General features: G+C 30.7%; 1 protein-coding gene across 1 annotated transcript; it reads right to left on the bottom strand.

Annotated features, from left to right (window-relative positions):
* Positions 1-5,223: 5,223 nt before the first annotated feature.
* Positions 5,224-12,472, bottom strand: su(f) (cleavage stimulation factor subunit su(f)). The gene is made up of 13 exons (XM_018503192.1): positions 12,288-12,472; positions 11,039-11,230; positions 10,842-10,874; positions 9,040-9,137; positions 8,191-8,344; positions 7,849-8,082; positions 7,031-7,414; positions 6,714-6,960; positions 6,560-6,632; positions 6,368-6,464; positions 6,022-6,280; positions 5,791-5,925; positions 5,224-5,718 (listed from the first exon to the last, which is right to left on the bottom strand). Exons 1-13 carry the CDS (start codon positions 12,309-12,311, stop codon positions 5,504-5,506), a joined length of 2,145 nt encoding a protein of 714 aa, XP_018358694.1. The 5' UTR covers positions 12,312-12,472; the 3' UTR covers positions 5,224-5,503.
* Between the last annotated feature and the right edge of the window lie 804 nt (positions 12,473-13,276).

Here is a 13,276-nt window from a genome sequence, read left to right on the forward strand (position 1 = left end):
CGAACAATCTAATCTGTACAATGTAATCTGAAATCTAATTTTTTATTCTTGTGTCATTTTTCTATTAATAAAGCGATATTTTACTAAGTATACTCTGAACTAAATTATATATCTAATTAAATAATATGAATAATATATAATTTTTATTCATAAATTTTGAAAAAATATTTCATACTTATTGTCGATCAAATTATTTTGAAAAAATAAAATTCATAGAATAAATTTCACCATACCAAAATTGCGATTAACATGCAGTATTTATTTTAGACAGAATTTCGAAGTTTGTCGAAGGGAGGATGAATACGATCGTTGTTAGTCTTATCGTTATCGATGCGAAGAAGAAATTATACTTACGAGCTCTATCTCGAAGTGGTCCTGTGCACATCACCAAGTACGAGAGTTATGCGTTAGCGACCTATGAAAGGCTGAGCACGAGAAGCAGCCAAGGCCTGCTGCTTTCGGCTCTTGTCATTTGTCTTCCTCCGAGATAGAACCAAAGTTTCAAAGACCCCAAGTCGCGTCCCGAGCGAGTAGCGAGGTCGACGTCACCCTAAATTTTCGCGCTTGCAGAATTAATGGCGGCGTCAGTTTGTAAAATCTTCGTTAACGTCGCGCGGGACGATATACGTTCCGATAGTTGGAAATCGAGTAAATCGAGCCGGTCGTACGTAATGGCGAGATAGATCCTAATTCTCTTCTGTTCATGTCGCAAAGAACGGAGAAAAATCAGCGGTACCATGCTGGTTTTATTCCCGAACTTTCCGGCGAAAAGATCAGCTTGATAACTCGCCGACGTGAATCAAAGTGAGTCAAAGTGACAAAAACTTTTCATCGAATAATTAAATAGTGACTTTACAATCGTCTATATATCCTTTGTTCATAATCGTCTTTAATCCTACCATCTCTGTAAATTTAATGATTAAAAACCCCTGTCTGCTTACGTACGTTCATCTTTCAGGATGAAATATGAATACGAAATATGCATTTGGTGCTTTTAACCATCTACTGCTGTGCTTTAGCTTGCATTATTTAATTACGCATAATCCCGAAGCTGTTTCTAGCTTGCAGAAACCATAGTTGAAACATACCGCAAAAAGTAATCGTAATAAATTATTATGTCGAATATTATTTGTACATTATAACGCGTTGCCGCGTGGACTATCGATTTGCATGCGACATAAAACATAAATTCAATACGCGATCACGTGCGTTGCAATAAAATAAATGTTATGAATCAATAAAAGAGGATAAGGGCGTTTCACAGAAATAAAGCAAATGCTTCATATAAACATATATGTTAACCGCCGATTACTTTCAATTAAATTCGGACTGCTGCATACGGACTTCGTCAATACAACATTGTAATTATTTATTAAAAATCATGAGAGAGAAAGGAACCTTTGTTGCTTCCAATCAATCTTCTAATTTTTATTGATAAGATTTTAAATGCTATTTATATCACAAAAAATCCAACACATTTCTCTATAAATCTAAAGAAATATCTTCTTCAATACACATATAATTTATTTTATAAATAAATAGGATACTTTGTAATGAATTTCATTGTGTGAAAAGCATCACAGCTATAATATTATTAAAAATAATATATCATACAATTAAGGAAATCCCTCAATATTAGTGCAAATTGACATATAGCTACAACATAAATTGAAGAATTTTCTTTTTTTTATATTATAATATTTTCGTACAATGATATATTTTTTCTAATTTTCTAGCCCCATTTCTAAAAGCTTATTCTTAGAAAAGTTTCGTAACTTATTTGATATGCATACGAAATCTAAAATATATTAGTAAAACAATATAATAATAGGTATAATATTAAGATATAATATTAAGTATAATATAATAAAATATATATTAATAATAGATATAATATTAAAACTAACTTTTATTGCATTTAATTTTAATAATAGAAATATTTTTCTCGATATTTTCCAATTATTTATTACGACTTTCTTGAACATCTTCTAATAATTTTGGCCAATGAGTAAAGCTGATGAAATATAATAATTAATAAATTGTGTCAAAATATTATGTAATGTCATAATTCTGTTTTTGAGATTTAAGATCCTATAAAAAGTAATTATTTAAATTAAAACGAATCGTGTGCCTAGCATATATAAAATTCGAAATACTAGGTCAGTTGGCAGTAGGGGCAGTCTTTTCTCAGCTTTAAATCCTACAGGGATAACTGATCCGTACAGTCATTTAGGGTTTAGCAAATCCACGAACTCGAGCTCAATACACTGCGGACACTCACATACATTTACACATGTGTATACGTATGTACACACATTTTTATGAACAACGATGCATTAAACATTTGAGAAAAAGTAAGAGTTATACATAATTAATTTAAATATAGTAAGAACGAAAAGAACAAGAATATGTATGTGATAAGTATGTGATGTAAATAGAACAGAATAGCAAAATTTATAGGATATATTTATAGGATAGCAAACTCGCGCTTTTTATTTAAGTCCCTTAGACAAAAATAAAAATTCTTAAATATATTATTTTTTGCTCGTTATAATATCATAATATACTAATTATTATGGATTAATTACACTAGTTATTACTAAAACAATATTCTATAATAAAACAATTATTATAGAATAAAATTAAATAAATAATATTATTATTAGACTAAAATTATTGAATTAACATCGAGGCAATTATTGAAGCTGCCTCTCTATATCATAATAGTCACGCTGCAAATTTTCAACAAGATCGACACATTCAGTGTGCTAATCTTCGGTAATTTATTTAGTTACCACGTAAGAAATAATTTCTTTATAACTGTAAAAGCTTTTTAATGCATTTTGGGAAGGATATATTTTTAGACATTATGCCAGCGCATTATTGAATCCGCACAGAACACTCGAACCTCCCGTTATTTCCACTATTTCCAGGTATCTGTCAGAATTTCCACGTTTGTGTTTATCCACTTGAAAATAATATAACATTACTACACGACAAATTTACGAGAAATAATATAGCTTGTGTAAAGACAATTAATTTCGGAATAGTTAATTTTTTTCGAAATTATCAATATTATAGTGATTTATAAAGTATAATGTTAGCGATTTATATTAACGATAAATAAAATTATTATCTCCGTGAGAGTATCAATAATGTATCCTTTGACAAATCGGGAAATTTGTCTTTTATATGCTCTAAAATCAATCAACGTTAAGATAATTTTTTCAAAAATTGTCAATGCTTGAGATTTTATGTCAATGGAAAAAAGGAAAGATAAAACTTCCCTTTTACACGTTATTACATCGCGCTTACCGAAATGTGATGAACGAGCCAGCATAATTAGTCATACTGAAACTGCAACATCGATTTCCCAGGAGGGGACACGTTACGCTCATCAGGGGGAATCTCGATGGCGCAGGCGGTTCCAGAAGAGTACAAGTGCGGGGTATCCCAACCCAAGATAGATAGACGCGCAAGTATGCCGTAGTTACGCGTCAAACGCTCGAGGATTTATGTGCACGTAATAGAGTTTGGATATCCCCTTGCCGCTCATCGCATGCACTTCATTCAGTAGTAATTAAGACAATAAAGCGGCCAATATATACCCTATAGTTAACCGCAAGTTTACCGTGTCGTTTAAAAGTCTGCCAACCTGTTCTCAATAAGCGTTAAACGTTGTAGAAAGATAGACACTAAATTGTTTCCATTTTAAACAAATTTTACGACGTAAGTAAAACGATAAAAAGATAAAATAATCTTTAAATATAAAAAATAATCAATTAAGCAGTTTGTCATCAAACTAAAGTGTATTAAATATTTCGAACTGTCTATTAATATTCATCTAAGAAAAAATGTAACTGTCGCGTTTTTAAAATAAAATTTTATTTAAAAAATTATAAATAGTATTGTAAACAATAATTTATGATGAATTAAATAGAAATATATTTAAAAACATCTCTTTCTTTATATATATAATGTCTGAATTTCAGTTACGTGTATGTGTACATTAAATGTTTATGAAACATATCAGGCAGTTTATTGTTGAAACTGTCTGATAAATATATTTAAAACATGTATTTTTTTAATATTTGCATTTTGATTATTTTGAAACATGCGCTTTAAATGTTTACGAATCATTTTTATTATCGAAACTCACTGATAAAATAATGTAAAATGTTATCCTAAAAAATAAAAATAAAAACGAACAAAATGATAGGTATACGTTAACTTTTCGTTAGTGCCAGTTTTTCGAACCTCTGAAAAATCAATTTTTTTTTTCTAAAATGGTAACTAAAATTTGTGGAAACGGTTGACAAACTGGTGCGGTTTCGTGCAGATTTCGGTCGTTTATCAAGTTTTCAGTGCAGATCTAACTGCGGACACTAACTATTTTCGAAGCCCGCAGCCCAATTTACCGTTAACCCAAGGGGGCCATTACCAGCCACTCGAACTAGGAATAGTGATCAAAGTTTAATTGCACCCTTATCGTAAAGTTGTACCTGCTAACAAAGTCTACCTTACCCCCGTGAGAAGCGCTGATGACGAACTATTTACTTCATTGAAGCGTTAATATCCCCAATCTGTTAACTGACCCAATTATCGTATATCTAGTAATCTTCCGTTTCATCAGTGATAAAATTAATGATGTAAAAAATTTCTTTAAAAAATTTTTCATTTTTAAATGGCGCGCAAGCAAGACATATTAAATATGTATATACCTATATCTATAAATTTTACGGGTTCATGATAACACATAATTATCACAATTTTAAATCTTAATTTCAAAATAGTAATCATAGAATTTAAATAAGATATGGATAAAACAAACAAGCCATGCAATGAGATAATGTAGTATCACATTAATCTTTTTATTGGTCCTGTATGATAAGTTACATACATCTTAAATGAATACTAGCATAATTGTTCTCCACAAAGTAAAAATATTAAATGCGATTTCTTGATAATACTAGCAATAAAATTTATACGGAAATTGCGTCCATTGTTTTGTACAATGACAGTTTTTATTATATGATCACTAGTTTTCTCTTCAATAATATTGATCTGATAGAATTAAGATAGTTTCGATTAATCTTATACACTCAAATCACAGAAATTTGTCTAGAGTTATGGGCAGTATTCATTTTTTATATTGTATATCTCTTCTATATTATATATAAACTGATACATCAATTTATTTAAAAAATAATATATTTAGCCATAAACAATTGTACATATGAAGAATAGAACCAAAGGACGCAATAGAATTTCTGAGTACATAGCACTCAAAATATTGTGCACGGAGTGTCACATAAGGAATTTAATAACTTTACAAATGTAATATATGCTTCACGATAATGATAAGTCTGTTCCTCCCATCAATGAATGGCGACGAGAAATGAATTCATAAAAATACATCCGCGACGTTATGAATCATCATTACGAACGTAACATGATCATTCATATATATTTTTACCATTTATGTGTTATTCGTTCCTCTCATTTATTTTACTCGCTTCTGTTGTCTTTGGCGGTAAATATCATTTATAGGTGGAGGTGGTAAATCTTCCTCTTCGCTGTCATCGCCACCTAAACGCGTCCGTCTACGTTTCGATCCGATGCTCATACCATCATTACTTTCATCGACAATCCAATGCACAGATTTCGCGAGATCGAACAACTTGGTGTCGCATCCGTTATCTGCCTCTGGCAACGGAGCTGTAAATTTATTTTAATTGTTAAAATGTACCATGTTTAAAGACAAAAATTTACAAATATGATAATAAATACCATGATCAGGTAATTGAATTCTACTGAAAACATCCATCAATAAATCAACGATAACGAACGGGCCTCTGAAACAACCAGGTGGAGGCAATATAGTGCACAATTGAGCCGCGGCCGTTGGTAACGGGAATGAACCACCTACAATATAGTAACAATAGACATGATAATATATAGTTGACTAATATTATATTCGATATAAGTGAAAATGTATTCATTGTATTCAACGAAACCTACCTGGAACCGGATGTTCACCAGGTAAAGGATTTACTTTTGGCTTATATGGTATCATTTGCGACAAATCGGGTCTGGGCAAAGCGGCAATCGCTTCTTCAGGATCAGGTACGCGGGGTATAACTCCAATAGAATTCCTAGTAACGCTGGAGACATCCATGTATCCTATTGATCTCAATTCCATAGCCGTACACGGGTACAAATCCAAGAATTTGTATCTATCTACTAATTGAGCGGTCTCTTTCCCTTCGAATTCTTTAATCTAACAGAATAGACAAGTGATAATTTAAATAATAGTCGCGCATTATTTCTCGTATTACAATAAGTTATGTCTGAGACAAATAGTAACCTTCTCCAATACTGCGCTTCGTCTCTTCTCGACTTTTACGATACTAGCTAGATCGCCAATATTAGATTCGAATTCCAAAAAACGATTCCATATATCTCTGTAAGAAATATTTAATCACTGTTTGCAAAACGAACAAAGGTGTAGTAAAACGATAACATAGTAAAATTTTTAATATCATATAAATGCACATACACTGATTTTTCTGGTTCTAAGCTAGAGCCAGAAGATAATACCCTCTCGAATAGGACTCTTGTATTATTATCCTCTGCAATAATATGCAATATAGCAATATCATTTAGAACAGCACTTATAAAAAAAAAATTAAATAATTTTCCTGGATTCTTACCATTTAAATGTGACAAGTAATCTATATAACAAAGAATATAATCAGGATTATCTCCAAATTTCTTTAATCCTAGTTCAAATATACGAAATGCTATAGTTTTGTCTTTAGTGCAATAATATTCCATTAACGCAGCAGCAACGTAAACGTGGTGTTTACATCTTATATCCTCTCGTGCTCGTTTAAACACTGTCCTCGCAGATTTTATACCTTCGGCTCTTCTCGCAAATTTCATGTATTGTACATATGCCTGCACGATAAAAAAATCAATACGTTATCAATATAATAATGCACAAGTGTATATGTATATATATACTAACCAAGGTAGGATCTATGTCAGGTATATCGAGAAATTTTTGATATATTTGATGCACTTTCTCGTACTTCACTCTACCCTCTTCAAAGTCTGCGTGCGCGAAATATAGCAACATATTCTTCGATAATAATGTGTTTGTCGCTCTCTCAAACATAGTAGCAGCCTCATCACTGAGATTCTTGGCTGCATTCACGTCACCCTTCTCCGTCAATATCTTAGAACTTAACTCTAAGAAGTGCGCCGCTTGATGCCATACCGCAGGATGATGACCCAAACATAAGAGGCATTGTTCGATTGCGAACATAACTCTCCGAGCGACCAGCGATGTATCTTCTGTTCTTAGAGGATTACTGCGTTCCCATGCAATATATTTCTTCCATAATTCAACCTTGATAAAATGCATTAAATGTAATATACATGTATATTGGATATATTGCAATCGATATTGAAAATTAATTTTTAGACGTAATAAGTATAGACTGCGTATTCCTATGAAGTTGTCACTGATTTAGAAAGAAGAGATAGCTTAATAAGTGAATATATCTGGAGACACTGGTAGTGTCTCGGCGCTAAGCTACGCGCAGCGACACTATCGTAGCTACTTTATATATATCATGCACGCACGCACGCAATTCTAAAGTAACTAGTTGAAGAGAGATGCTGATGCGATTCAATATATAGCGTTGCCTTTCTAACGAAGCACAGATGTTAAAATTAAGAATAGCGCAGTATAACTATTTACTTATGCTACAACTATTATATCTGCAGTTTTAATAATAAAAGAGAAAATATGCTGAAAATATGAACAAAATCGTAGAGTACCTGTTTAACTTCTTCGGGATGACCAGTTGGAGGGATGCTGGGTGCACTCCGATTCAAACCTCTTGTAACTGCTTCCAGTTCTTTAGCGACGCGTCTTGCATTCATATAATCCCTAGACCTTTCGATGGCCATTTTCTCTGCGATTATTGGATTAATATTTTGCTCAAATGACATGTAATCCTTCCATAACTGCTCCATGTTTATCATGGGATTAATAACACCTCGTTGATAAACCTATGATTTAATATTCGTTGACAATTACTTTTATTCATAAAATGTTAAATTTTTATTTCTTTTCTTGTAGTAAAATATAAAATACTTGAAAATATTATAACATATTACCTTCCGTACTGCACTAATTTTCTGATTTTCTGCATATGATCCGACCGCTTCAACGCTCTTCAAAAACATGACATAATCATTCCAAATACTGTAAGAATGTATATCCATGCCAATCTTATCCAATGCGAAATCATACGCCTGTGCCATTTTCTCCCTAAAAAATGTCACAATTAATTTTTCTCATCTTAAAAACAAGTAATTTCCTTTAAACTTTGTATAATTAATTTAATATCAATCGGTACAAAAAATAAACAATGCTTACATTTGCACTCGAATTATATACAGGGTATTTCATAACATATAGGAATATAACTTAAAAAATAAATTTACAACACAAAAATAACACAAAAGAATTCTTACAAATATTTGTTCTGTCTGACTCTGGCTCATATTTTGGAATTAGTCGGAATAGATTCCGATCGAAATTATTCCGTTTTACTTAGAAAATATAATAGAAATCTAGGAAATATATAATTAAAGAAATAATTCTGATTGGAATCTTTTCCACATAATTCCATAATACGTATCTTTGTTTCTGAATTATAGACGCTTTTCATGTTTCAATAATTCTCGTTACAAACTGTTGCTTATCGTATTCATATAGAAAGTGTTTACTAATAGTCATAAGACGCAAAGCTGTATGAAGACATATGCAGACGCTACCCTAACTCATTGTCAATTTGAAACGAGAATCAATGAAACCCGAATACGTATGTAATTCGGAAACAAGGTCAGTTAGAACAAATGTTTATACGAAATTTTTGTGTTACTTTGAATTCATTTCTAAAATTATGCCCACATGTTATAAAACACCTTGTATTTTAAAACAAAATACTTCCGTGTACTTACTTATACGTAGTTAGACTTGCTTTCGTTTCTTTGACATAAGAAAGATATAGTTTCCACAATTCAATATTTAATATTTTCATGAGGCACCTTTGGAAAAGCTGTTAGACAAAAGAGACATTTTAGAAATGTATCCGTAGTAACTAGGCACCATAAATATAAGACTTCATACAGACACACACAGGCTCTTGTCCCACAGGAAGATATATACGTATATATATCCACCAAATTACTTACCCATAAAGGCAAGTTTTATTTATACACATAATTAAACATTTCTAATGAACGAAGCACGGGATAAATTGTACATTTATATCATAGGAAATAATAGGCAAAATTTATTAAGAAAATTTTTAATAGAATACAGTCATTAATAATAATGTTTATTATATGTAAAAATGGGATAAATAATAATGCACCAATGCACCAATCGAGAATAGTTTATTGCATAAAGATATGATTTATTAGCAATAATGAGAAACATTAATGTTTCGTATATAAAAAATATGTATATATTGTTTAATATAACATAAAAAAATGCCCCACACAAAATAAAAAATTTATTTATTTTCTGCAAGTGGGGCTAATTAGAATAAAACGAACCTATGTGGGATCCAGAAATGAATGATCCCAAGACATATAAAAAAATGAAGACAATGTGAAGCAGCATAGAGTGACAAGAATGCCTTAATATTAAAATTCTTCGAATTATGACAAATGAAGAAAAATAATTATATCAATAACTACTTAATTAAATATTTTATCGCTTTATGCTACTTCTAAAGGTTATCGCAACATTTGAGCTTCCATCTATATTAGATTTTCTCAAATATTGCTAAAAGGGAAGGTGTAGAGTGGAACTTTTCGTATTCGTGGTTGAATAAAACAACATTATAAAATATATCCTCAATATATATACTGAGATTTGATTGAGGACTTGATATTTTATATATATATATAATATATATATATAGTGTAAGTCTTGAATCTTATTTATTATACATGCCATCCAGTTTGCAATAATATTTATATACAGTTGATTTAGTACCGATAAACCGATTTTAACACATCTTAAAGCACAAATAAAAGTATACTGCACAGGAAGGAATAAGGCTATTACATTCAGAAAGTTATCTTCTTTGGATATTACAATCGCCATTATTTTTTTCAAATAAACTTCACAATAAATAATATAAATAACAGCCAAAGAAAACAACCTCCCAAATATATAAAAAGATCAATTATTAATCAATGAAATAATTGGTTTGTGGTGAAATAGTCTTTTTATTCACCTCATATAATTTGCAAAATGTTTAAAATCACATTATATGATAATATTCGAACACTGCATGTTAGTAATATCCTAAGATTCTAACCCGTTTTATTACAGCAACGAAACAAAATAGAAACAGCCATTCTGTAAAAATAGCGTTCATGATAAGAGAATTAACTTTACAACGAAAAGACGCGCCTATTAGATTAAGTAGAGATTAATAAGTCAAATCAATTAATATAAAAGAGAAAATTATGTAAAATATCATTTTATATATTTACATTGGATACAATTTCAGCAATTTTTATAATTGTAATGAAATAAAATAAATTTTGTTATAAAATTACTTTAATTTATAAAACAATTTATGTACCAATGGTTAATTTATTTATCTACACAAACTGAATTTTCTGTATGTGTCATTTGAATTCTTTTTGGGAATAGAGCAAAAATTTAATATTAATAATATATAAATATAAATATAAACTCTTTAAACTAAACATACAAATTCATAGAATTAATATTAACATACCTTTTCCACTTTCTCAAAGTTCCGCATTTTCATCTAGGAAAACAAACAAGAAAATAGATTAAAATCTCATTACAAATGTTTCTTTTTAAAATAAAACAGTATACAAGATTTTTTGCTATATTACAAAGTTAAATGATTTATTGAAATAATTTCTGTAGTTACAGTATAATTTAGTAAAAATTGATATAATTAATTACCTCTTGCTCTATGTAAATTTTCCAATAACGTCCAGCCGATGGGAATACTGTAACAAGTTTCTCGAATACTGGTCGTACTTCTATGATTGGTCTGATCTGTGCCTCCCTTATAAGTATGCTCCATGCTTCTAAGTCGTATGGCGATTCATCAACAGTCTTTTGAGCGCGTTGTAACTTTTCATTTCCCCAGTCCTGCAAAACAAATTTCAATAGAGATATACCTTCAAAAATTCAAACGCAAATTTATATATATGTTACATATTTCTTTTATTTAAATACTTTTTTAAATAAATATGTAAAACATGACAAAATCTCTATGCAAAGAAGACAAGAATTATATATTACTCTTGTCTATAGTAATAGAATAAGTATAAATATTAATAGACAGATAGTATTTTAATAAAGTGATATATAACATTATAGAATAAGATATAACAGAACACGTTTACAATAAAGGTAATAGAAAATTTTGTAGCCGTTAAATATCAATTATAAGACATCTATTCCTCTTAATTTCACAAGTCTAGAATCAAAGTAATCTTATGTCTATTGGTCTGTTTTCTGTTCCTGCACTAGATTGCACTAGAACTCTCTTTCTTGTTTTCGACAAATATCAAACATATATCTTTCTCACTTAAGTTCCAAAAGTGTACACTGGTGCAGCCACAAAAAACAGATCTCTTATCTTATGAATTAGAAGAAATCAAAATTGGAAACAGTCAATGTATATAAAATAATGAATCTTTATAAAATATAAAGAGATAATTTATAATACTACAAATAGAGTATATTTGTTTATAATAGTAATATAAAATTTCGTAGCTAAGTATAGATATCTTTTTAATTGCTTAAGTTTAAGAATCAAAGGAACCTTATGTCTATTATTTCCCAAATCAGAAGAAATTAATTGAACACGATCAAAAGCGATACATACAAATAAAATAATAAATCTTTTTTATGCAGCGACATAAAAAGAAATAATTTATATAATATCATAAATTATATTTATAACAATATTATAAAATTGCATAGGCATGTCTAAGTTGATCCATTTCTTTTAATTTCATAAGTTTAAAATTGAGGGAATCTTACGTCCATTATTTCTCGAATTAGAAGAAAATAATTACAGAAAATTTGAAACGATTGATAAAATAATGAACTTTTTACATCGCATAATTATTGCAAACAGATCTCACGAACGTAGAGGTTATGACAGATTAAGACGGATCGGGAAATTAAGGATACTTACAAATTCCGTTTTGTTTTCCGTCATTTTATTTTCTGGCCGCGACCGGCGCGTAAGATGTGTAAGTTTTGTGAGATATCCGGCCGCGAAAAAGACGAGGAATCACGTTTCCGACCAAAGTTGTTACGAAAAAACCAAACACCAGCGTCACCAGCTGCTGCTGAATGGAGAATCACGGAGAATGGAGCGAATCATGGGACATGAACTGAAGCAAGTATGGAGTACGTCATATATGCGTACGTCGACTCGTCGACAGTCGACGATGTGTGTATCGATATATCGTGCGATGTAGCGATATACTACGAATCGTAATGGCGATTAGATAGTAAATGGGCGGGAGAGTTTACTTGCGCACGAAGAGAAATTCAAAGGAAATAGAAGTAACTGTAGCTACTTGTAACGCCGTTACTGTTACAAGTTTTTTTTTGTAACGGTTTGTTAACAGCTTTACTTTTTCCTTTTAATAACCGTAACGATAATTAGATTTGTTTATTATAATTTATTTATTTAGTTTCTGAGATATAACCGAAAGTTTACTTGACATAAGAATTCTAGATAAGCTTATATTAGGCCATTTTCGTATATTACTATCAGTTGACTGTCAGTACTGAAAATCTATAGTTCCCGTTACGTATAAGTACTGTATACACTCGCGGACAGAAATGCCTTTACACATTCAAGATGGATACGTTTCGGAACTCTGTCGAACCGTATACAAATTGTATACGGTTCGACAGTGTTCCGAAACGCATCCATCTTGAATGTTTAAAGGCATTCCTGTTCTCAAGTGTACTATACAACTGGCAGTAATATACATATATACGAACACGGCCTTGTTTTGGAAATCCCAGTTTCACTTTATTGAACAAACACTTTTGGTAGGGTTTTCTTCTGTAATGCCTACTTTTTTGTTTTTAAATGTTTTTGCGACAAAATTACGACCTGCGCCATCACCATTTGTCATTTTATCATGCCTGAACGCGCGAAATGTC

This window comes from Trachymyrmex cornetzi, unplaced genomic scaffold (genome assembly GCF_001594075.2).
Source record: "Trachymyrmex cornetzi isolate Tcor2-1 unplaced genomic scaffold, Tcor1.1 scaffold156, whole genome shotgun sequence".
Lineage (NCBI taxonomy): Eukaryota > Metazoa > Arthropoda > Insecta > Hymenoptera > Formicidae > Trachymyrmex > Trachymyrmex cornetzi.